At 37.6% G+C, this 27,516-nt stretch overlaps 1 protein-coding gene across 3 annotated transcripts; it reads left to right on the forward strand.

Moving 5' to 3' along the window:
- The first annotated feature begins 36 nt into the window (after window positions 1-36).
- On the forward strand, window positions 37-27,516 carry HACD4 (3-hydroxyacyl-CoA dehydratase 4). 3 transcript variants are annotated; one of them, XM_024930204.4, is made up of 9 exons: window positions 37-161; window positions 2,314-2,417; window positions 4,979-5,106; window positions 15,699-15,811; window positions 20,002-20,108; window positions 20,259-20,353; window positions 20,915-20,972; window positions 23,539-23,664; window positions 24,566-27,516. In XM_024930204.4, the coding sequence occupies exons 1-9, from the start codon at window positions 124-126 to the stop codon at window positions 24,646-24,648; spliced, it is 852 nt and encodes a 283-aa protein (XP_024785972.1). In that variant the 5' UTR covers window positions 37-123; the 3' UTR covers window positions 24,649-27,516. The 3 variants fall into 3 exon arrangements, with proteins under 3 accessions (XP_024785972.1, XP_003830710.1, XP_034823118.1); XM_003830662.6 differs by lacking the exons at window positions 20,259-20,353; window positions 20,915-20,972; XM_034967227.4 differs by lacking the exons at window positions 20,259-20,353; window positions 20,915-20,972 and having other exon boundaries at window positions 73-310.

A 27,516-nucleotide genomic window follows, 5' to 3' on the forward strand; every position in this document is an offset into this window, starting at 1 on the left:
TCTTTTTGTAAACTGCTGAGTGTGGAGAGGCCCCGCCCTTCCGCGCCCAGCCGCGGGGCCGCCCCTGCCTCCTCCCCGGTACTCCTTCCCGGACGGCGCTGGAAGCCCTGGCGGCGGCGGCCCATGGGGCCCTTGGCGCTGCCCGCCTGGCTGCAGCCCAGGTAGGGCGCTCGGCCGAATCCCGAGGGGAGGGGGCGCGGGTGGAGGGCCTGGAGGCGGGAGCTCCCCTCTGCGGCGGGCGGGCGGCACCCCCCGCCCGCCAGCAAGGCGCAGCGCTACCGTGCCCAGGCACCCCTTGGAGCTCGTGCAGGTATTTGCTAACTTACCCCTCTTGACCACCCTAGGAAGCAGGCTCTGTTATTTTCTCCATTTTACAGTTGAATGGGAAGGACAGGCTGCATGGCTACCCCTGCCCTTGTGAGCCCTCTGCCAGGACTTCCCTCCCCCACCAGGAGCCTTCTCTTGACTTTCTCAGACGCAGAGTTGCGGGGTGATTTTTAGATGTAACAGCCGTGGAAACACCTATCACACGTATAGATTTCAGGGCCTAGTTCCGGGGGGGAACAGATTCAGTCATATAGCGGTAGGGCCTGGGGGTGTATATGTTTAACCCACAAGCCAGGTAATTCTGATACAAGCTGAAGGAGGATTTCCTCTTCCCAAACCCTTTAGCAGTTCCTGCCTTTATAGGGGGGGATGTCCCCAAATAAAATCATTCTGCCTCCCAGCTTATTTTCCTTGTTTCTAGGAGGTTTCACATCTTCAAGGAGGAGTAAACCTTGACCACACTGGCAGGGCCACTCCCGTCACTCTTCTGAACTCCCAGGGAACATTTCAAACGGTGCTTTTCCTAACTCCCTCGAACCATGTATCTGTCAATCTTCTCTTAGTCATCTCCCCAGCAACTCACAACACATTGTTAAACCCAGCTTGACTTCCCTTTTCTGGTATGAGCAACTAAACTGCTTTCGATGTGTATCTGATGAAGGAAACTATCTACCCTTGCAAAATGTTAATAGGCAGTGGCAAGATGTTAATACTAACCTCAATCACATAATGTGTTCAAAAGTCAGGTGTGTCCAATTACTGAATTACCCAACATTTGGATTGCTCCCATCCCTACCCCCCTTCAGAACTAAAACACTGTGTCTCAAGTTCTGCACTTAGCAAGCTGAGCTACTGGAACACATAGTGACATGTCAACCACTCTGCACACATGGATTTTTTGTTGTTGTTGTTGTTTTGTTTTTTATTTTTTATTTATTTTTGAGAACAGAGTTTTGATCTGTCGCCCAGGCTGGAGTGCAGTGGCGCTGTCTCGGTTCACTGCAGCCTCTACCTCCCAGGTTCAAGTGATTGTCCTGCCTCAGCCTCCTGAGCAGCTAGGTAGCTGGCATTACAGGCATACGTTACCACATCCAGCTTTTTGTTTTGTTTTTTTTGTAAGTTGCCGTGTTGGCCAGGCTGGTCTTGCACTTCTGGCCTCAAGTGATCCAACCCGCCTTGGCCTCCCAAAGTGCTGGGATTACATGCGTGAGCCACCGCACCCAGCCTGTTTTGTTTTTTTAAAGAATATTCAAAGCCACCTTCGCAGTGGTTTCTTTTATTCCTTGGTGAGCAGCAAGGTTAGAACTTTATCAAAGATGAAAGCAGATTTTGAAAAAGCACTATATTTGGTTTTAAGCAAACTCACTATACAGATGGTCCATGACTCACAATTTTTTAAACTTTGTGATGGTGTGAAAATGATATGTATTCATTAGAAACCGTACTTCAAATTTTGGATTTTAATCTTTCCCCAGGCTAGCGATGTGCAGGTATGATACCCTTTCATGATGCTGGGCCGCAGCATCAGGCCGCAGCTCCCAGTTGGCCGCATGATCAGGAAGGTGAACAACCAGTACTCCACAGTGCACTGTGTTGCCAGATGATTCCACCCAACTGTAAGCTAATGTAGGTGTTCTGAGCAAGTTTAAGGTAGACTAGGCTAAGCTGTGATGTTCTGTAGATCAGTTGTATTACATGCATTTTCAACTTATGATATTTTCAGTTTATGATATTTTCAGCTGATGGGGTGTACCAGGACGTAACTTCATCACAAGTGAAGAAGCATCTGTATTTACTTTAGCGGGTAGTGTAGGCTATGGCTCCCTTCAAAATCTGATATGTACTTGGGGGTAACCAGATAAAAGACTGATATGAAACAGTTTTCTTTTGCTTTCTCAGGTTGGCCAGTACATTAAAGGACATGTGTACAGTGATGAAAAGATGATTATAAAAGAAGTGTTTAATGGTATTTTCCTGTATTTATAGGTATAGGAAGAATGCGTATCTTTTCATCTATTACTTAATCCAGTTCTGTGGCCACTCTTGGATATTTACAAATATGACAGTCAGATTCTTTTCATTTGGAAAAGGTAAAACTCCGAAAGTTTTTTTATTTTTAACTTTTAATCCTTGTTTTCACCTCATCCTGCTTATATTAAATTTCTACACACCTCAACCTTCTAATATCCTTCTCTACAATTTGTATTTTTCAGCAACCATGTTTATTGCAAAACCTTCTTGGGGAAGGGGGAAGGTGGGATAAGTAAGGGAAAGGGATTTGGCTTCCCCCTGAGTTGGCAGTTTGCCTGAAAAAAGAGATGGATGGCACTGAGGTGGTATCATTTCATTGTTCCTTTTCCATTCTATACCAAACCTTAGCAGATTTCTAGTGTTTTGAGGAAATCTCAGCATAACATTTTATGCAGAGAAATCAGGAATGAATCAAATTCTTCCAGTGTTTGTATTATTCCCCAGGTTTGAGGTAACTGGAGACTACTAGTAAGTGAAATACAAATTTTATATTCCCCAAGCCTCTATTTGGTCCCTTTAAGAAGTAATACGTAAATGACACACTTTGTAGAGGGCTAACCACTTATATAGGAGTCAGCATTAATGGTTTAAGTCATAAACTTCCTCTAGTTTCCTGAAAAGTAAAGTCACTGTTGGGTGACTAAATGACTATCAAAATAACATTCTCTTCATGTTCCATCCGCACGTGGGTAAGTGTCCTCACAGTTTACAACTGTTGAGTGACTTGACAATCTAAGCAACTGCTGGCTTCAGCTAAAAACAAATGTTTAGAATGTAGCTGGGAAAAGTCATGCTGTGCTCATCATTTCAGACGTGTGTATCATAAGGAAGTTATTCTACTTGCAAGGTCCCATAAGCTATTTTATGTTGCTTTTTCTTACTGAAAATCTACAGATATAGTCTCGCCTTTGTTAAGGACCTCCAAAGATATAACCTAAAGCTTGAGTTTCAGCTACAAATGTTGAGAGTTTTCAAGCACAGGAAAACACAGGTGATGGGAAAACTTCTTTTATATTTTTATTAAAAAGCCATCACTTCTAGCCCTTTGAGGTTTGCTGAGGCAGTGCAGGCATATTACATGTCATTGGCAACACAAGCCATGGACTGTCTTATGCTGTCTCACTTTTCCAGTGAGAAAAGTTGCCTTAGTCAGCAAGTATTTATTTTTCTTTTCTTTTTTTTTTCTTTTTTTTTTTTTTTTTTTTTTGAGATGGAGTTTCCCTCTTGTCGCCCAGGCTGGAGTGCAATGGTACGATGTCACCTCACTGCAACCTCTGTCTCCCAGGTTCAAGTGATTGTCCTGCCTCAGCTCCCTGAGTAGCTGGGATTACAGGTGCCCACCACCATGCCTGGCTAATTTTTGTATTTTCAGTAGACACAGGGTTTCACCACATTGGCCAGGCTGGTATTGAACTCCTGACCAAAGGTGATCCGCCCGCCTCAGCCTCCCAAAGTGCTGGGATTACGGGCGTGAGCCACTGTGCCCGGCTCGGCGCATTTCTTTCTCAGTTATTATCCTGCCATTACAATTGTAGAAGCTTATTATTAAAGAAACACAACCGATTCGTTCAGGAGACAGACTGAAAACAACTAAGTGTGGCTTCAGTACAATTTTTGAATCAATGTATAAATTATTTAAGTAGCTCAATAGAAACCTGAAACCCTGAACGTGTTACACCTGCTACCTTCTTCCTTCACAGAGCTGTGTAATTCATAATGCTCTGGTACAGCAAGTGCAGGGCAGTGGATAAGAGCATGGACTGTGTACTTCAGGAACCATCTCTGAAATGGGGATGATGATAATAGTGTCCATCTTGTGGAGCTGCCGAGAAGAGAAATCCTTACTGCTCAATAAATTATTATTGTGTGAATCATCACTGGGCAGTAAAGAGAGCAAAATCTTCCCTACGAGTTTCTAAACATGGCAGGATTTCATTTTAGAACTTAAAGCAACACATTTATCCTATGTAGAGGAACATTTGTTTCCCTTCCATTTCAGCTCCAAGTGCACAGTATTTCATTTGAACCCTCTGCAATGCAAACCCCAAAAGTCCTGATCAGAGGCCCAAGTTCCAGTGTTTAACAAAATCCAGAAAAGCACTAACCAAATATGTATAGAAACAAAATCCTAGATACCTATGTTATTTGATATCATGGCATTATTAGTGTCATTTCCATAAAGTTTCTCCGAAATAATATTTTTTCTCATCTTTGTCATTTTCTTGTCAGTGGAGAAGCTGTGAGCACATAGTGTCCTTAACAAGCTCACTTCTATTTACACTTGAGGTGGCCTAGATTCTAGGAGCTTACTCTTATGTGGGAATTGCTTTATAATCTTATAAGTGGGGAATAAATGGCTACGTGTATGTTTGGCCATGAAATCTTTCTCAAGTTTCGATTTCTTTTTGGAACAGGAGCAATTAAAATAGACTACAGTATGAAGTGCTTTCTTTGTTTGCATTGTGTTGTTAATAATTTAGTAGCCTACTTAAGAAATTTTTCACATGTACAATGAAAAAGGAAGTGAATAATCTCCATTTGATTTCAAAGTGCTGCATAAATTTGGGTTATAATCCAGTTTTTTCTTACTATATCTGCATTTTTAACCCACGGGACACAGATTCAATGGTTGACACTTTTTATGCTATTGGACTTGTGATGCGACTTTGCCAATCCATATCTCTCCTGGAATTGCTGCACATATATGTTGGCATTGAGTCAAACCATCTTCTCCCAAGGTTTTTGCAGGTAGGTTTGAATCACATATTATTATAGAATCTGTTTCATTTTTACATTTTTTCTATTTAAAGCTTCTCTTGACTTTATGGCAGTTAGAAAGCCAACCCATGTCTTAGGTCACTGATAAGGAGAATTAATTTCATGGAAGGACAACCTTATTGTAAAACTGCCCAGTTAGAATAACCAGTTGGAAACATTGAGGGCAGTGATGCTTGCTGATCTTGCAGCACTGCATTGGTCCTATCCTGGAAGGAGATTTCGTAGCCACTTGCTACCCTCACTATGTCACTGCCTGGGGTAGTAGAAGACAATGATAAGGCATAGGACTGGAGACTTAGGCTTGAAGCCTGGCTTTTCTGCTTACCACTATGGGATCATACCACCCATACTATGGGAACAACCATTGGGCTGTTGAGGGAAAGGACACCACAAATAATACCTGGCAAAGAGTAGATGATTAAAAAACAAAAAGCTTCCTTCATCTATATCCAGAGAATAGAGTACTCCTAGGTCATTTCTTCCTCATTCCCTCTTTTTTACCAAACATCAATGGAAAGAGGAGATCATTTGTGTTTATCTAGTACAGCATCTAAGGATAGACTTGGGGAACACACAGACCCGGATTCAAATCCCAGTTCTACTTTGCACTAGTTGTATACATTTAAACAAGTCATTTAATCATTCTGAACTGCATTTTCTCATGTGATATGAAAATAACATGTATCTTATGAAGTAACTGAGAAAATGGATAAGTTCCTGGCACTTAGTAAAGAATACAATACTCGGCAGCTATTATTACTATTTTCTTAACTATTCTTTGTTCCCTCTTCCACGCCTCTAGCCCTAGATTACCATGTTCTTTGTAAAGACAGGTTGAAGGAAGATGGGAAATTTACTAGTAGTGACTTCATGTAGAAAATCATTGCTGGATAAAGGCAAAAAAATAAAAATAAAGATTTTCTGTAGATTTTATATAGTTCATATAGTTGTCCCTTTCTTATGGGACAGTAAAGGTTAGGCAACTATAAGAACACGAGTTTCAAGTCTACAGAAATAGGTATCTACATGAGTTTAATTTTAGGTATCCTCAAAATAAATTTGAAAAATTGATAATTTTGACAATTTCACATTGTAAAAATAATGAAAATGTCAGAATTTTATGGTGTTGCCAGCACCTAGCAAAGTGCTTAGAATGTAAATGTACACTTTAAATTTTTGTTAAATGAAAGAGTGGCATAGATCCTTATATTAAAATTTGTCTAAAATATCATAAAAGCTTAAAAGATATAAATAGTATAATCCTAAGGAGCCTTTTAAGAACTGAGCATTACAAGTTTATGGAATATTTTAAATTTTGCTTATTAAGTAACAGTAGGGAAATAGTATCCATTAGGATAAAGACATTTAAAATGTTGAAATATCAAATGTAAAATAAAAGTTAGGGTACTGATGTATAAACTAATAACACAGTAGTCACTTAACTAGCTAAGACCTAGATGGAATTCCCTTTAGTATAGTTCCTTACAAAATAAACGGGGATACAGATCTGTCCCAACAGCAACATAGTATCTGGGAGCAAGATTTATTGGTGTTTATTACTTATTTACAATGTGGTGTACTTTGAAACAACCAAAATACATATAGTACCGGCATCCCATAATGCTAATGTTGGAAAATAGAATTAACAACTAACGTTAAATAAAAGTTGTGTTCTATCATCTGGAATGATTTTGCTTGGAGTATGACTAAATTCATCTAAAATCTCAGTTATGTTTTCTATTGGTATTTTTTAAAGGACTTTTTACGTTTTTAGGCTAAGTGGCTGCTACTAGTTTCATGGTAAACATTTTCAAAATTGAAAGTAGTGTTATTTAATTATTGCCAGTGTAGAGAATGCACCTAGAGGGAATAGATAATTTTGTAAGGAAGAAAACTCACTGAGCACCTTGAATGTGCCTAGAAAATATGCACATATGTGCTTTACAAAATTAGGCTTGTTTAGTAATAGAAATTATTATATAACTTAGAAATCTGATTTCTTGGAGTTCCAGGAATTCCAGAATATACACCTGATTTTAATCACTGCTAATTAAAACTTTAATGGCTTATAGAAATATAACTGTAATCAAAGAACCAAATCTTGGTTTGGCAATTTAAACATAGGGGCAAATATACATTGACACCTTTTATTCAAAGGCGAGTTTGCAAAATCTGATGTTAGCGGAGTGCAAATGATTTTTAAGTCTTCAGTTACTGGGAGAGATAAGTCAGAGATCACTGTGTTAGGGAAGAAAATTATTCTCTTCCTGAGCTGACTATTATCAATTTTTGTTGTGGTTGTTTGGCTTCCTCTTTTTATCTCTTTTAAGATTTTATTTGGCCCCTATTTCTTTTATTAATTTATCATCCTTTTTGTGGTTCCCACAATGGAAATGGTGTTGGATAAAGGTTCAGAAACATGCCGTTGTGCCCAAAGTTTCATTTTCTCCCTCCTTCCTATATTAGAGTTATGCAGACAATTAGAATTCCCTCATTATGGGATGGCACTGAGGGCCCTGCTTTAAAATAATGAAACAAAACTTTCAGATTGTGTAATCATTCTTGGTTTTCCTGTTTCCCCATTTTTAAATGAAGAAACTGTAGTTAAGAGAGTGGCTGCTTTTAAGTAAGCTAAAAAACCATGTCGATGCAGTTGTGATGTGATTTTGATTATTACCTTCAAGAGATTGTTAAGTGGGCCAGGTGCAGTGGCTCACGCCTGTAATCCCAGCACTTTGGGAGGCCGAGGCAGTCGGATCACGAGGTCAAGAGATCGAGACCATCCTGGCCAACATGGTGAAACCCTGTCTCTACTAAGAATACAAAAAAATTAGCTAGACGTGGTGGCGCCTGCCTGTGATCCCATGATCCCAGCTACTCGGGAGGCTGAGGCAGGAGAATCACTTGAACCCTGGAGGCAGAGATTACAGTGAGCAGAGATCGCGCCACTGCACTCCAGCCTGGGTGATGGAGCAAGACTCCGTCTCAAAAAAAAAAAAAAAAAAAAGATTGTTAAGTGACAACTGAATTCTTCTTGGGGGGAACTGGTCCTCCACAATATCGAGAGAAATAATTCCAACCAACAGTAGGAACTGATTAGCTAGTTGAGCAATTGGCATTACACATATCAAGTAGTGGTGGTGTGTCCACAGGGGATAGGTTTGTTTTTGTGCTGTGTTTCTGTTTCTTGTGTGTTCATTTTTTAATTTTTTAAATTATACTTTAAGTTCTAGGGTACATGTGCACAGTGTGCAGGTTTGTTACATATGTATACATGTGCCATGTTGGTGTGCTGCACCCATTAACTCGTCATTTATATTAGGTATATCTCCTAATGCTATTCCTCCCCCCTCCCCCCACCCCACAACAGGTCCCTGTGTGTGATGTTCCCCTTCCTGTGTGCAAGTGTTCTCATTGTTCAATTCCCACCTATGAGGGAGAACATGTGGTGTTTGTTTTTCTGTCCTTGCAATAGTTTGCTCAGAATGATGGTTTCCAGCTTCATCCATGTCCCTACAAAGGACATGAACTCATCATTTTTTATGGCTGCATAGTATTCCGTGGTGTATATGTGCCACATTTTCTTAATCCAGTCTATCATTGATGGGCATTTGGGTTGGTTCCAAGTCTTTGCTATTGTGAATAGTGTCACAATAAACATACGTGTGCATGTGTCTTTATAGCAGCATGATTTATAGTCCTTTGGGTATATACCCAGTAATGGGATGGCTGGGTCAAATGGTATTTCTAGTTCTAAATCCTTGAGGAATCGCCACACTGACTTCCACAATGGTCGAACTAGTTTACAGTCCCACCAACAGTGTAAAAGTGTTCCTGTTTCTCCACATCCTCTCCAGCACCTGTTGTTTCCTGACTTTTTAATGATTGCCATTCTAACTGGTGTGAGATGGTATCTCATTGTGGTTTTGATTTGCATTTCTCTGATGGCCAGTGATGATGAGCATTTTTTCATGTGTCTGTTGGCTGCATAAATGTGTTCTTTTGAGAAGTGTCTGTTCATATCCTTTGCCCACTTTTTGATGGGGTTGATTTTTTTTTCCTGTAAATTTGTTCTTTGTAGATTCTGGATATTAGCCCTTTGTCAGATGGGTAGATTTTAAAAATTTTCTCCCATTCTGTAGGTTGCCTGTTCGCTCTGATGGTAGTTTCTTTTGCTGTGCTGAAGCTTTTTAGTTTAATTAGATCCCATTTGTCAATTTTGGCTTTTGTTGCCATTGCTTTTGGTGTTTTAGTCATGAAGTCCTTGCCCATGCCTATGTCCTGAGTGGTATTGCCTAGGTGTTCTTCTAGGGTTTTTATGGTTTTAGGTCATATGTTTCAGTCTTTAATACATCGTCAATTAATTTTTGTATAAGGTTTAAGGAAGGGATTCAGTTTCAGCTACATATGGCTAGCCAGTTTTCCTAGCACCATTTATTAAATAGGGAATCCTTTCCCCATTTGTTGTTTTTGTCAGGTTTGTCAAAGATCAGATGGTTGTAGATGCGTGGTATTACTTCTGAGGGCTCTGTTCTGTTCCATTGGTCTATATCTCTGTTTTGGTGCCAGTACCATGCTGTTTTGGTTACTGTAGCCTTGTAGTATAGTTTGAAGTCAGGTAGTGTGATGCCTCTAGCTTTGTTCTTTTGGCTTAGGATTGTCTTGGTGATGCGGGCTCTTTTTTGGTTCCATATGAACTTTAAAGTAGTTTTTTCCAGTTCCGTGAAGAAAGTCATTGGTAGCTTGATGGGGATGGCATTGAATCTATAAATTACCTTGGGCAGTATGGCCATTTTCACGATATTGATTCTTCCTACCCATGAGCATGGAATGTTCTTCCATTTGTTTGTGTCCTCTTTTATTTCATTGAGCAGTGGTTTGTAGTTCTCCTTGAAGAGGTCCTTCACATCCCTTGTAAGTTGGATTCCTAGGTATTTTATTCTCTTTGAAGCAATTGTGAATGGGAGTTCACTCATGATTTGGCTCTCTGTTTGTCTGTTATTGGTGTATAGGAATGCTTGTGAGTTTTGCACATTGATTCTGTATCCTGAGACTTTGCTGAAGTTGCTTATCAGCTTAAGGAGATTTTGGGCTGAGACGATGGGGTTTTCTAAATATACAATCATGTCATCTGCAGACAGAGACAATTTGACTTCCTCTTTTCCTAATTGAATACCCTTTATTTCCTTCTCCTGCCTGATTGCCCTGGCCAGAACTTCCAACACTATGTTGAATAGGAGTGGTGAGAGAGGGCATCCCTGTCTTGTGCCAGTTTTCATAGGGAATGCTTCCAGTTTTTGCCCATTCAGTATGATATTGGCTGTGGGTTTGTCATAAATAGCTCTTATTATTTTGAGATACGTCCCATCAATACCTAGCTTATGGAGATTTTTTAGCATGAAGGGCTGCTGAATTTTGTCAAAGGCCTTTTCTGTATCTATTGAGATAATCATGTGGTTTTTGTCTTTGGTTCTGTTTATATGATGGATTACGTTTATTGATCTGAGTATGTTGAACCAGCCTTGCATCCCAGGGATGAAGCCAACTTGATCGTGGTGGATAAGCTTTTTGATGTGCTGCTGGACTCGGTTTGCCCTGTGCATTTTTAAATGTTTTACATGCACATCTTTATTTTGATACCTAGGGAGAAACCATTATGAATTTCTAAAATTACATATGAAAGGAAAGGAAAAAACCCATTGACGAAAGGACAATAATCATTTGACTGACATATATTTTATTTTTTTATACGCTTTGGGGAAAAGGGCAAAACCATAGCGTAGCTATTTATGGACTTCCAATTTTTGAAATAATTACACGACAATAAAAATCATATAAGAAAATATAGTAAACTTTGATACTTTTACTTTTAAAATGGAAAAGTTAAAATGGTCCAAAAGAAGCATAAAAGAAATGATAATATAAATCAAAACTAGGTATCTCTCTTCTCCAATCCCCTCCTCCGAAATGAGCTTGCAAACTTTATTAGCTTAGAAAAAAATGTTGAATTGGAAAACTAGTTGATTTCAGTAAATTTAATCAAAACAACTTGACTTTTATAGTACAGAAACACTATCAACCCTGAAATGTTGATTTTGAGGGGCTTTGTTCAGTTTGCTTGTACAGAAGCCTGAGGAGGAGATTTTTATGCATACTGCTTTAGGATGTTTCAACTCAAGAAGAGGGGAAAATAGCCAACACTAACCTTTGTGTCATAACATTAGACTGATGTCCCCTGTAGGAAACCCTTAATAGATTACTCCATCACTTTTTGAGAAATGCTTTAAATGCCAATATTTCATTTGTAATTGAATTAAAATGATTCAATTATACATCCTTCCCTCTGTCATAATAAACACTCCTGCACTATTAATTTTACACATTTTTACTCAATTTTTAAAATTTTTCAACCAAAACACTAAAAACTAATACTCCTAAATGATTGTGCTTACAGAGATTCCATTTATGAGCCCAAATCACATAAACTGTTTCTGTATTTGCCAGTAACACTTTTATTTCTGATCAGGGCAAGCAGGGATCTGTTTGTCAAAAGTCCCTCTAAAGATTTCACAGTCACATACTCTTAAGAGAACAAATATGAAGGAATTCCCAAAGGAATTCCTTTTTGCCTTTTAGGCAAAAAGCCAGATTTTACCCTAATTTATTTTTAGCTATGAAGCAGGTGCTTATTTGCATTGCTAGACTAAATAATCTGACTTTCCATTAAAATCACATAGATTTTTCTCACCAGTTTTGAGCTTGGAATAGGCTTATATTGTTAGAGAGGAAACTACCAAAGACAGTGTTGAGTTGTAACATTCTCCAAATTTTGAAGCCTCCTGAGGGTGAATTACATGTCCAATTCACTCTGTAGGTAAGATTTTAGAATCTTCCTGTTTTTCACATTTGATCCATGTGTGATAAGTATAAAGCTATATTTCTAGTGTAATTTTACAGATGCTGAGATTGAATTTTTTAATTCACAGTCATTATCTACATAGAAAAATGTTTTCCTGTAAATACACTGTAAATCACTACATTAAAGTATATTTAAATACTTATTTTCCTAATCATAGCTTACATTTATTTGGGCTTTTATGTGTGTCAAACACGTTTCTCAGTTCTTTACATGTATTGACTTATTTAATCTTTACAACAACCTTTTCCTGTATATAATAATTACTATGTAACAATAGATGCTAATTATTATCTCTGGTATAATTACTTAACACAGAAGTAAATTATGCAAGGTCACATAGGTTTTGAATATTGTAGCAGACATTTAAGCTGTTTGGCTCTTGAGCTCTCAACTATTATGCTACATTTGTTTAGTATTTCACCAAGTATAATATAAATATCATGAAGGCAGGGGCTTGGTCTTGTTCACAGCTATATCCCTTGGGACCCAGAACAGTGCACTCAATAATTATCTATTGAATGATGAATAAAGAAGGAAACAAATACAATTATTTAAATGCATTTGTCTTATAGAAGCATATAATTGGTAGTTTTTGAATATATAGATTTCTGAAGTTCTCAGAAAAGTTCAGAGGATTGAGAGTTTAGATTTTCATTTTAGTAAAATAGTAGTCTTTTAGACTAAAACTAATTTTAAGATTCTAGAAATTAATTTTTCCTGTAGTTGAAGTATCATTTTTACCCTCCCATAGCTTATAAATCAAGTGCTACCTGCCATTTGTAAAGTAACAACTTAGTTTCAATTTTTGCTCAACCTGGAGTTTAGGATTCCCAAATAGAACATAAAAATGCCCAGCATTTTTATTATATAGTTATCACACTTTTGAGTAGATGACATTGTCACTATGTTTAATTTAACCCAAGTTGTAGGATATTTACTATACCTTTTACTCTACCTGTTTGAGTTGTACTAAACAAGACCATTCTCTAGTAATTTGTCATATTTTCACAGGATTTGTTAAAAATGACAAAGGGCTAAATTCTTCCATGTGTCAAGCTCTAAATAACTGGTCAAATGGTCATATTAGAGAAGACTGATAAATATTAAAAGCCTTTTCTTCAAAATTGTTTTGGTGTTAAGAAAATCAAGGAGGCTCTTGTTTTAAGGCTTAATTTTTAAGGAGAAGCTTTTTTAAAGAATAGGCTATAATCTGGATACTAGGTGATGGAGTAACTCATATCAAGTAACAATGGTGAAAGAGTCTTAGTATTTCAGGAATTTGAAGTCGTATTGTCTAGATGTTGATTCCAGACTTGTAGGTAAGTCACTTTCAGTTGGTAAAATGCATGTCTTTTGTAAAACGCCTAGAACAATAATAGCACCTACTTCTTAGGGTCATTATGGAGATAAAATGAGATGGTGTATATTTGGAACCTGGCACAAGGTAAACAATAAATATTAGCTTTATTTCAATTTAAGAACATCTCTGCCTAAATTTCCCCATTGTATTGCCATTGAATGGTCAAGTTAGAGTTGAATAACCATCAGATGATTTGTTAACGAATTAGATTGACACCGAATATAGAGGGAGTCTTCACTCGTGTGTATGTGTGTTGTGGTTTGGTTTGGGGGTCCATCCTGTTGCTGCTTTCTGTGCAGCTGGGATTTCATCGCTACCTTGCCACAGACAGTGAAATGATGATTTTCAACAGGGTGAGTTTCATCATGCAGCTCCAGTCTCTCCCTTTTAGGAGATTTCCCCCTCTGTCCTCTTCAATTAAGGGATGACCTGACATCATGGATAGCTTACAACTCTGGAAACCAGGAGACTTCGGATATATATATGTTTCCAGCTCTGTTCCCAAATTCCTTGTTTCCAAAAAGGTGGAGCTGGGCTAGTATCAGAAGGTTTTATCTAGAGGAGACCCTAGAGATCATCTTACTGAAAGGTGTCTAAGTTTTTTGAGTAGTCAGCCATGTAATTAGAAATCTGTATTTTATTCATGTATCCATTCATGTATGTGTATCTCCTGAGATTTCTAGCAAAAACCAGAAGGTTTTCCTAATAACCAAGCACTGATCAAATGTAAGAGAGGTAGAGCCTAAGAACTTATTTGTTGCTATGATCGTGTATCTGAAGGCTGAGAGGTGTCATGACATCAAGGTTGGATTGTTCAGTAATTATAATTGCAGTTCAGTAGAATTTATTATAGAAATTAAATCTATAGAGTATTATAAAGAAAGACTGAAAAAAGAAAAACAGCTATGTAGATAGCTTCCATGGTTTGACTAAGGTTTGAATCATATCTAATTCCCCTTAGCCAAACATAGACCCTCTTGACTCACCACTGTAGTCATGTCGTAAACATGCTGATATAGCTTATACACGTGGATTTCTGATCATGTGGCCCACTGTTGGCAAATCTTGGATTTCTGGGCACTAGGTGATTTTCCAGGACTAGCAGCCTATAAATGCCAAGTCACAGGTTATCCCAGTCTTTTCTCCTTGATCCACTTTTAAAATAAAGAAAAATATAAATCATTCCCCTCTTTACTGTGAATTTGACTGTTCAATCTTAAGTATATTTTCCTTTGACCATTAAGAGCAAGTAAAACATTTTATTAAAAACACACAAAATACAGAATGTACAGGATATATTAATATAACATAAGAAGGCACTTTATATTTAGGTTGGGAAAAAGGAATGTTTTTTTTATTTTTTGAGGCTAGTAATTGGGGCTAAGCCAAAAATGTGTGAAGTCTCAATGATTTGTAAATGCTGACTTGGAATATATGGAATTCTTTTCATTTTCTGCTAGCTTATAAGGGTTAGGATTATATTACTCCCCTACCAAAAAAAAGGAAAAAAAAAAGCTACAAGTTTCTCTATTGGATGGAACTGAAATTTCTCAGCCTGTCATTCAAAACCCTTCACAACCCACCTCCAAACATGTTTTCAATTTCATCTCCTTTTATTCCCTTCTATGCACCCTCCCCTCTAGCCCCCCAGTGGTTCACATTACTCCCCTGGGCACCCTACATTTTCATACCTCTGCCTCTTTGCTCAGGCTGCTCCCTTTGCCTAGGATGCCTTCTGTTATACCCAGTCTACCTGACAAACTCTTATTCATTTTTCAAGATCCAACTTGGATGAAATGAAATGTAGCATGTCTTCATTAATCTCTCTGCATTCTTTCTCCAGGCAGAAAGTATCTCGCTCACCTGTGCTCCCATATCTGGCACACACTGTGCTGGCTATTGTTCAGTTCTCCCACCACTGCTACCCTCTCTGGAGCAGAGACTGTGTTTTCATTTTGGCATCTGACACACAGTGGACACTCAATAAAGCCTTGTCAAAGTGACTAGAAACACATGCATGTGGCAAGAAGAAAGGAAATATCCTGATTCATATAAAATATATGTCATTTTTTCATTCATTATATATTATTTGTAAAATATAGACAAATGAGGAACTGAAATTCAGCCATAACCCTACTCTCTCAGAGGGAGGCATTAACAGTTTAGTATACATATTTCCAGCTAAAGTATACTTTTGAAAGGAGATCTGGTTTTCAAAATTAGAAAATTACCTACATAGCCTAATAGATGTCCTAATTTCTGACTTTGCTGTTTCTTTGTTAGCTCACAGAAAGAATAATCATCCTTTTTGTGGTGATCACCAGTCAAGAGGAAGTCCAAGAGAAATATGTGGTGTGTGTTTTATTCATCTTTTGGAATCTATTGGATATGGTTAGGTAAGAAGGCAAAATAATCTCTTAAAACAAGGCTAAATTGCTTTCTGCAGTGAAACCAGTACTACCAGAGGTTACTTGGTATGAGAGAGGAAAACATATCCCCTTTTCAAATTATTTTATCTTGATATGGAAATGTATTTTTAGTGTTCTCCATAATGGGCATATCAAAGATAATGAAAACCTACCGTGGTATTACAAGAGTAAATCAGCACATTCAGGTTTCTGCAGAAGGCTTGGCATAAAACCAACTTGGAATAACCCTCAGCTGTTTCCTAACAAAGGCATTCCTCACAATTGCTTTAGTACGGTTGCTTTAATAAGCAAAGCAGGTCTTTTATTTTATCACCAGAATTCACAGTTAGTTTCTGTGCATTCAAGAATCTTTTAAATATAGGGCCTCTCAGGAAGAAAATGCACTCTCACATTCATTTACAATTCCAGTGGGTTCAAATGACTAACTTAAGTCCTTTTACTGCTAATTCTAAAACTTTGCAGTGAGATGTGCCTAGTCTTACCTCTACAAGTGGTGGTGTCAAACAGTCCCCTTTGCTCAGTGAGTGCTTACGCCTCACTCTCTGGGGAGGTGTCCTAACTGCTAGGTCAGCTTTCCCAAATAAGAACCGTCCCTCCTACTTGAGAGATCTGGATTTGAATAGGTAACAAAAGAGCCCTACTTTGTTTTTTAGCCAAGGGTATGTAAATTTTTTTATTATATTGTCAATAACTTAACTGAATTAAAATATGTTTAAATAATAAGTTGAGTCCTAGAGTGAATTAGAATGAAATCTTTTGCTGAAGTAAAATGAATTTAATTATGTATATAAATTAGTAATTTTCCATTTTTGAATTGATAGTTTAGTGGACTTGGGGCAAACTTCATGGACTTTTGTAGCCCATAACTTCTATTCATGAGACAATGGAACATCATTTGGGATTGAAGCTTTCTAGTATGTTACTCTTGGCTATGCTTACTCTTTCAGTGTCAGAGAAGCTCAATAAATACATTGGAGAACAAAACAACATTTGCACTGAAAGAAGTAGCATGCTGTCATAGGAAGATTTTTGGACATAGAGGTAGAAGATCTCTCTAGATGAAACCCACCTCCACTACTTACTTGCTAAGTGATGTTGGGCAAATCACTTAACCTTTCTTATTTTAATAACAGTTTTATTGAGATATAATTTATATACCATAAAATTCACCCTTTTAAAATACAAAATTTGTGAGTTTTAGTATATCCAAAGAGATGTGCAATCATCACTACTATCCTAGAACATTTTGATCACCCATAAAAGAAACCTTATACCCAGTAGCAGTCACTCCCCTCTCCCTCTTTCCCTCAGCCCCTGGAAACCACACATATGCTGTCTCTATGGATTGCCTATCCTGGAAAGTTCATATAAATGGAGTCATCCAATAGGTGGCCTCTTGTGACAGGCTTCTTTTACTTAGCATAATGTTTTCAAGGTTCCTCTGTGTTGTGGCATGTGCAGTACTTCATTGCTTTTTGGGCTGAGTAAAATGCTATTGCACTGATTTACCACTTTCTGTGTATCCACTTATCAGTTGATGGACATTTGGGTGGTTTCTACTGTTTGGCCATGAGTAGTACTGCCATGAACATCCATATACAAGCTTTTGTGTGCACATGTTTTCATTTCCCTTATACCTAGGAGTGAAATTCCAAGGCACCTAACTTTTAGAAACTTTTTTTCCTCTGTAAAATGGGGGTAAACTTATCATCCCACCCTACCCTAGCATTATTTTTCCTAAGTAATGAGCAAGAGACTTCCTCAGCCTGAAAAAAGCATCTATGAAAAATCCATACTAATATGAAAGTTAATGATGAAAGACTGATGCCTTCCTCCTAATATCCAGGAACAAGACAAGGGCATCCACACTTGCCAGTTATATTCATCATCGTACTGGAAGTTCTATCCATGGCAATAAGGCAGAACAGAAAACAAACAAAATGGTATAAAAGGCATCTAGGCTGGAAAGCAACAAGTAAAACTATCTCTATTGGCAGATGACATCTTATACATAAAAAAAATCAATATGTAAAAATGAATTATTTTTATATATTTGCAATTAACTACCATAAAATGAAATCAAGAATACAATTCTGTTTACAGTAGCATAAAAAGAATAAAGTACTTAGGAATAAACTTGACAAAAGATGCACAGAATTTATACATTGTTGAAAAAGCATTGTTGAAAAAAATTAAAGAGCTAAATAAATGAAAGGACATCCCACATGACTTGAAGACTTAATATTGTTCAGATGGCAATATTCCCCAAATTGATCTGTAGATTCAGTGCAATCCCTATTAGAACCCAGATAACTTCATTGCAGAAATTGAGAAGCTGACCCTAACACTCATATTTAAACTCCAGGAACTCGGAATAGCCAAAACAATCTTAGAAGAATGTAGTTGAAGGACTCAATCTTTCCCATTTCAAAACTTACTACAAAGCAATAATTAAGTGTGGTACTGTGTAAGGATAAATCATGGAATAAAATTGATAAAGATAAACTCTCACACATTTTTGGTCAATTAATTTTTGACAACAATGCCAAGACCATTCAATTGGGAAAGAATAGTCTTTTTCAACAAATGGTGTTGGGACAACTGGATATACACACAAAAAAAAATGAAGTTAACCACTCACATATAAGTGGAAAACTATGAAACTCTTTGAAAAAAATAGGAGTAAATCTTGATGACTGGATTTGGCTGTGTTATAAGGTACACAACAAAAGAAAAAAAAGATAAATTGGACTTCATCAAAAGTGGCTTTTCTTTTTTTTTTTTTTGAGATGGAGTCTTGCTCTCTCACCCAGGCTGGAGTCCAGTGGTGTGATCTCAGCTCACCACAACCTCCGCCTCCTGGATTCAAGTGATGCCCCTGTCTCAGCCTCCTGAGTAGCTGGGATTACAGGCACCTGCCACCACGCCCGGCTAATTTTTGTATTTTTAGTATAGATGGGGTTTCCCCACGTTGGCCAGGCTGGTCTTGAACCCCTGACCTCAGGTCATCTGCCCAGCTTGGCCTCCCAAAGTGCTGGGATTACAGGAGTGAGTGAGCCACCACGGCTGGCCAAAAGTGGCTTTTAAACATGAAAACATGCTTACCCACTTTTCTAATATGAGGGGAAAAAGATGAGATACCATTTTTCACTTTGATTGGTAAAGATCAAAAAGCTTGATTATATGCTATGTTCAGTGAGGTCCTCCACTGCTGGTATATATTCTGTATAGTAAATATGCACATAGATATGCAAATGCAAAAACATTTTTGAAAGAATACCTAAGAAACTGACATTGGCTATTGTCTCTGAGGGGTGGAATTCAGGTCCTGGATTGAGAGAGATTTACTCTTCCCCATTCATGTTTTCAAGGTTTTTTGGGTGGTTTTGCCATATGTATTTATTGTCTGTCTATATTAGTAGTTCTCAAAGTGTGGTCCCTAGACCAGTGGCATCAGCATCACCTGGAACTTGTTAATACAAAGTCTGGGGTGTACCACAGTTCCATTGGATCAGAAACTTTGGAGTAGGGCCCAGCAATCTGTGTTTTAACATGCCATCTAGGTGATTCTGATATATGCTCAAGCCTAAAAACCAGTGTCCTATTCAAAGAAATAAAACACAACGTAGACGACTTTTTACATCACAGTGGTAGGCTTAAAGCTCCCAACTATACCCAAATCAGCTCCCAAGGCCAGTTCTTTAATTGATCACATAGATAGTACAACTGCAGAAGCAGAAGGATGCCAAATAAAGATTTGGAAGTCACATTTTATTTTTAAATGAATTCCTGAGATATTTACAAGTATGTCTGTCATTAAAAAACCTAGCTACTTGCTGCAAAAAATGAGCTTGGCTTTTTAATGAAATTGAAGTCACTAATCAAGGAAATTTGTAACTGTATTTTTCTGAGGAGGGAGTAAGAGTTACTTGCTCTGTTTAGCTTTATAATTATTAACGATCTACCACATGAAACAAGCCAGATTGACATGGTCCCTTTCCCCCATTTAAAAAAAACTCTTCCTTAAATTATAGGAAATAAAATATATAATTTGTACACTTTCCAGTTGTATCTCTGTATTTAATTACACAGTAGTTTCTCCTATTTCCCAGATATTAGCAGAAAATGATGTTTATGAGCTTCTCATCTCCTTTCAGGTACACTTATAGCATGTTATCAGTCATAGGAATATCCTATGCTGTCTTGACATGGCTCAGTCAAACACTATGGATGCCAATTTATCCTTTGTGTGTTCTTGCTGAAGGTAAGAAAAGAGTGACTTGCTGTATTGCTTACTGACAAAAGCCATCTAGTTATAATGGTTCACTAAATTTTTTGATGATTAAATTACTATTTTTGCGAATGCTTAGCTCACTCAATGTATCCTTACTGGCATATTTCCCTTGATGCAAAGAGGCAAAGTTGAAGAGGGAAGCAGCTCTGCACAGTAGACAAAATACTGGACAAAAAGCAACGGCATCTGAGGCCTTCACTTCATTAACTCACTGTGTGAGTTTTGGGTAACTCATTTAACCTCTCAGAGTCTGCTTATTCACCAAAAAGAGGTTAACATTTAGAGATTCTATGATTTTTAACTTTTAATGCACAGAAATTCAGTCCCCTCTGGTGAGTCTTTCCCACTTACCATTTACTATGTATCCTACCCTCTCTCAGCAACTAGTTAACTCTACCTTGAGATTAATCATCATTTTCTGAGGGAGGCATTCCCTGACTTCCTCAACTGAGTTCCCCTGGGTACAGTATCATGAATCTTTTATAGCAGGGGCCCCCAAACCAGGCCATGATCCCAGTCTGTGGCCCATTAAGAACCAGGCCGCATACCAGGAGGTGAGCAGTAGGCTAGCAGGTGAAGCTTCATCTGTATTTATAGCCACTCACCATTGCCCACATTATCGCCTGAGCTCTACCTCCTGTCAGATCAGTGGAGGCATCAGATTCTTATTGGAGCACAAACCCTACTGTGAACTGTGCATGTGAGGGATCTAGGTTGTGTGCTCCTTATGAGAATCTAATGCCTGATGATCTTTCACTGTCTCCCATCACCCCCAGATGAAACCATCTAGTTGCAGGAAAATAAGCTCAGGGCTCCCACTGATTCTGCATTATGGTGAGTTGTATAATTATTTTGTTCTTACAGTGTAATAATAATACAAATAAAGTACACAATAAATGTTGTGTGCTTGAACCATCCTGAAACCATCCTTCTTCCTCTGGTCTGTGGAAAAACTGTCTTCCACAAAACCAGTAACTGGTGCCAAAAAGGTTGGGGACTGCTGTCTTAACAGGGCTTATATCAGCATTATTACACATTTGTATGATTCTTTGATTAATGTCCATTTCCTTGACTAGACTGTAAGCTCGGGGGGGGGGGGGGGGTACCAGGATGTCTGAGTCTGTTTCTTTGCTTCCTTCCTCTCTCTTATGCACCAGTATACATGCTCAATAAACACAGAATGAATTATTGAGTATGAGTAGGCTAATTATATAGCCTAAATATAAACCTAAAACTTAAGATCAAATCATTCAGATCATCAGTCAGCAGAGCTTGAGGATATTTGGAGAATATATGCTTTCTTCTGCAATGGATTTGGTAGACTGGTAAGGAGCATTCTGTAAGACATGATTAAAGTTTTCAAAACTGAAGACATAAAATAAGAAAGCATGTTAAGGTAACTAAGGGAAAAACATAAGGACATGGTGTTTAACATAAAATGATGATGACATTGACAATAACCAAAGTATATAAAAGCCAGTTATAAAACAAAAACACATAATTTCTATCTACTGATGAGCAGATAAAAAGAGCTTGTTACTGTAAATCATGTTAGAATTTCTAAATTTGTTTTGATTCAAAAGGAAGAATTATTAATTTTGGAATAGACTATGCCAAGTGGATCTAAAGAATAATTGTCTTGAAAACAGTAAGAACCTGATTGTCCATTCTTTAAGAATCAAGTAACCTCTCATTGAAATATCAAATACATTATCTTTGTTAAATCATAGTACTGTAGAGAATATAGAAAGGAAATGGGGAGCTGTTAGTCAAAGGGTACAAAGTTTGTTAGGAGGAATACATTTTTGAGATCTAGTGCACAGCAGGGTATACTGTGCTTAATAATGTATATTTCAAAATAGCCAAGAGTACATTTCAAATCTCACCACGAAAAGTAAGTGAGGTGGTAGATATGTTAATTAGCTTGATTTAATCATTCCACATTGTACACATATATCAAAATATCACATTGTGCTTCATATATGTATACAATTATGATTTGCCAATTAAAACTTAATCAAATTTAAGAGAATATATAAAGGAATAAGGTAGAAATATGACTAATCCCTTCCTAGGAATAAGGGGTGGATAAATGTATAGGAAACTTTTGCATTCTTGTTATTCCATAATTCTAATCCTTGTCCTTTCTAGGAAAGCCATGTTCTTATATGGTTGCCATACAACCCTTATTCTTTTATTAACTTCATAAACTTATTCTTGCAATTACAAAATAAGGTATATGCAGAAAATAGTCTAGAGATATATATGACAAAAATGTCAATAATGCTCTGGATGGTGGAATACAGATAATTGTAATTTTATCTTTCTATGTTTCTGTATATGTTAGATGTCCCAAAGTATAAAACTGCGCAGTTAAATAAACCTACTAAACTTTCGATAACTTTAATTTTAATAATTTTTAATAACTATAATTTCCCATCTGACAGATATAAGACAAAAACAAAGCTTATGTAAATAACAAAATCAACTAATTATACTGATAAAATGCTAGAGACATAGGTGCGGCCTGTGTTAACCTTAAACTGCATATTTGGTGTCAGTGGCAGATCCTGCACTGATGCTACTCATACCTCTGCTTGGCTATATCAGTTGTGAACTCTTGCCTTTTCTTCATCTTTCTCTTTTTAAAAACTTTTTATGTAGGGATAATTTTGACCCATAAGAAATTGCAAAAATAGTGCACCATTTCCATGTACCCTTCACCCAGCTTACCCTAATGATAACATCTTACATCATGTTAGCATATTAACATTTCATTGCATGAAATGTTACCAAAAATATCTATACATGGGATACAATGTTACTGAACTTTAATCTTTTTTTTACCTGATACCAGCCCCCTCCCTCAAAATAATTTAGGCCAGCATTTCTCATAGAGTTCTTCAAAATATTTATTAAATACTACTGGTGGTTAAGAAGGAAGAAGGAGATATTCTAAGGCCAGTTACATTGAGGAAAGGTTAGGTGGTATTTTTTTATTACAGAATTTCTCATATGTGTTCTACAATGTTAATGTGTGTTGTGAAACTCTAAGAGGAAAATATATGCACCATTTTCCAAGTTCATCTCTCTATCACCCCTATTTGTGGCTAGGTGGACAAATGTATTTTGAGATAACATTTTAAGAAACATTGTAAATTCTTCTGTAGGCACGATAAACATGGACAAACATTCAACAAGTCATACTGCTGTAAGCACCTTGCCAACTTAATCATTTCACAGATTTCTATATTAAACTAGGTTTAGCAAAAAGATTCAGCAACTATTACAAAACTGTCATTATCAAATTCAAAATATCCTACAACTATGAAGACATATATACACATCCCTGTAACAACTTAAGGAGGAATACCTTTATGATGCCTTTCTTTTTTAACAGCATTTGCCATCTATCAATCGCTGCCTTATTTTGAATCATTTGGCACTTATTCCACCAAGCTGCCCTTTGACTTATCCATCTATTTCCCATATGTGCTGAAAATATATCTCATGATGCTCTTTATAGGTAAGTGGCTTTTTTGGTCTTGTTTTTGCATTTTTCCTGTACTTTTTGGTTAGTGCTTGCCGTCTACCTTAATATACAGGTTGGTAAACATGGGAGAGACCAAAGAGGAAGCCTGACATCATGAACTAGATCTTGCTAGTAAAGCCCCTGGAGGTTATAATGCTTTTTGCAGGGCATCATGGGATCATATATTTCACTTTCACTGTACAAATAAGAACAATTTTACTATCAGAAAATATAGCTGCATTATGTATGAGATATAGAAGTTTTGACCATGTGCACAGGTATCTACAACTAAAACCTAGATGTCAAACTAAGAAGAATTGGCTATTTCCGATGTTTCCATTTATATCCATTTTGTTTCTTGTTTGTTTGGCTTTTCAAGCTAGCACTTCCTATCAGGCAAATGGGAGTCGGTGTTACAGACTCAAGAAAAATGTATGGAACAAAAACTTACCCTTGAATAAATTTGATCATTAAACCTAATCATTTTCCAGGAAATTGGGGAAAAAACTTTCACTATTAAATTTTTGTTTTCCCAGCTCTAACCTTCACAAATCTCCAAAATAATGATTATCTCTAGAAGGTAACAGATATCAAACATATGAACAACATATAGAGAGAAAAGACAAAAATGTGAAACTTTAGAGGAAGGTGGAGAGAGCTATGCTAAAGAAAGGAAGACAATTCCTTGCATTAAAAAAAGTAGGATGGAAGAGTTTGATTTACCTCTCTTTCTGCATAAAATCTGGACACTTCTTTAAACATTCCTTCTCACATCTCCCTTGCAAGTGTCTTCTCCCTGGATTCGGGCAGCACTCTGACTGTATTTTAAAATCATTGTTTCTTCCAGAGAAATAGTTAACCTTACTTACTTTTGCAACTTCTTTCTCCACATTAGGTATGTATTTTACCTACAGTCATCTATACTCAGAAAGAAGAGACATCCTCGGAATCTTTCCCATTAAAAAAAAGAAAATGTGAAGTACAGCATTCCAGTGTGACACGAGAAAAGACAGGCTGTGGATTCAGCTGCAGTAAATACAACACAGGAAGTATTCTGGTGGAAAAATACCTTGTATTTGATAAAAATCCATTACATGAAATAACTGCACATACCCCCAAAACTCTAGACATAACAGGCTATGTTTTTCACACATTGTATTTTTAAGACATATATATATTCTCCATACCCTGCTTCACCAAAATTCCTGCTTCATTTGGATTTTATACAAGTTATACTTACATTGTATGAAGTCTGATTATTTTCCTATAAGTTTAATGAGAAATAGGAGATTAGCTGCAATAGATTCAATTAAATTAAGAAACCAAACTTGATAACCTAAATTACATGTATTCTTTTTCACTTCCAAGTTCCCAAATAGATCTGTAGGAGAAGAGGGATGGAAAATACATTCCACAGTTGCCTAGAATAACATATTTCATAGACAGATGTCTGTCTTTAGATCTAATAATACTCACCCCAAACATTAGATATGTTTAGAAAATTAAATATCTTTCCAAGCCCTATGTCTTAGCTCAGGTTGCTATAATAGAACACCATAAACCGAATGGCTTAAACAACAGCAAACGCTTCTCACAGTTCTGGAGGCTGGGAATTCCGCTCAGGATCAAGGCATCAGCTAATGCAGTTTCTGGTGAGGGCCCTCTTCCCAGTTTGCAGATAGATGTCCTTCTTTGTCCTCACATGAGAGAGAGATCAACTCTCTTATGTCTCTTATAATGGCACTAATCCCATTCATGAGGGCTCTACCCTCATGATCTAATTACCTCCCAATGGCCCCACCTCCAAATACCATCATATTGGAGGTTAGGGCTTAACACATGAATTTTGGGGGAACACAAAGATTCACTCCATAGCATTCTGTACCTGGCCCTACAAAATTCATGTCCTCCTCACATGCAAAATACATACATTCCATCTCAACAGCCTCAAAAGTCTTAACTCATTCCTGCATCAACTCTAAAGTCCAAAGTCTCATCTAAATCAGATGTGGGTGAGATTCAAGGTACAATTCATCCTGAGGCAAAATTCCTTTCCAGCTTTGAACTTGTGAAATGAAACAAGTTATGTGCTTCCAAAATACAATGGTGGGACACACAAAGGGTGGACATTCCTATTCCCAAAGCAAGAAACAGGAAAAAAGGAAGGTGTAATGGGTCCCCAGCAAGTCCAAAACCTAGCAAGGCAAACACCATGAGATCTTCTGTCTTAGTAATAATCCTCTTTGGCCTGATACTCTGGCTTCAGGACCCAATGAGGCAGAGGTATTGCCCCCAGGACTATGTTGGAGGAGGATGACCCCCATATCACCAGGCGGAAGCTGTCAGGCCTGTTGAAACCAAGGCAATGACTGCCCCTTTTGAAACTGAGAAGGTACCACTGATGTTCTCTGAATCATTGTTCCGGGTCAGTTTCTCCTTTTCTTGAAGAATAGTGTACATTCACAGCTGAATAGCTCTATGGTCCCAAATTCAAGAAGTCCAACAGTCTTCCCTCATTCTGTCCCATCTCCATTCCTTTCAATACAAACTAGCAGTGTTCCTGCTGGGGTGGCTGATTAGGTCTGTGGTTCACACCCACATAAATCTAATTGGATGACTGGTCTGCTACACCCTTAGTGTTCTCTACCAAACGTGTTTTCTTATCTTTTTGTAATGCAGACAGACTGATAATTTCCCACATCTTTTAAGTTCTGGTTCCGTTTTTGTTAAGAATTCTGTCTTCACTTTTTGTCACATTTTACTTTAAGCAGTCAAGATAAACCGAGGCACTCCTTCAACACTGGTTGGAGATCTCTTCAGTTCAGTGTCTAATTTCATGGCTCACAATTTTACTTTCCACAAAACACTAGAACATGAACACAGTCATCCAAGTTCTTTGGCATATTATAACAAAGATCACCTTTCTTCCAGTTTCCCATAACAGGTTCCTCATTTTCATTTGAGACTTCATCAGAATGGCCTTTATTGTCCATATGTCTACCAACATTATCTTCATGGTGATTTACGTGTTCTCTATGAAGATGGAGGCTTTCTCTCCCACCCTCTTCTCTTTGAGCCCTCACCAAAATCACCTCTATCAATCCCTTCATGGCAATACTGGCTTTTTCTAGCAAAAAAACTAGTACCTCAAAACTCTTCCAGTACTCTTCCAGGTACTCTAGTACCTCAGAACTCTTCCAGCTTCTATCTGTTACCTAACGTCAAAGCTGCTTCCACATCTTTATATATTGGTTATAGCATCACCACACTTCTTGGTACTAATTGCTGTCTTAGCTTGGCTGCTATAACAAAATACCATAAACTGGGTGGCTTAGACAACAAATATATTTCTCACAGTTCTGGAGGCAGGGAAGTCCAAGATAAAGGTGCTAGACAATTAAGTTCCTGATGAGGTTCCAAGGTGCTAGCTGATTCTTCTTCATGGTTTGCAGATGGATGCCTTCTTGCTATATGTTCACATGGTGGAGGGAGAAACCATCTCTCCCTTATTTCTTATTGTAAAGGTACTAATCCCATTTATGAAGGTTCCAGCTTCAAATGCCATCACACTGGAGATTAGATTTTCAACATGTGAATTTAATGGGGGACACCAGCATTCAGTCCCTAGTGCTCTGATAGAGTATTCATTAATGTCATGTATTTGTTAACATCTTGTAAGTTATTTGGGCTTTGATGCCTTAAAAGAAGACCCTGGCCAGGCATGCTGGCTCATACCTGTAATCCTAGCACTATGAGAGGCTGAGGTGGGCAGATCAGTTGAGGTCAGGAGTTCAAGACCAGCCTGGCCAACATGGTGAAACTCCATTTCTACTAAAAATACAAAAA

This window comes from Pan paniscus, chromosome 11, assembly GCF_029289425.2.
Source record: "Pan paniscus chromosome 11, NHGRI_mPanPan1-v2.0_pri, whole genome shotgun sequence".
Lineage (NCBI taxonomy): Eukaryota > Metazoa > Chordata > Mammalia > Primates > Hominidae > Pan > Pan paniscus.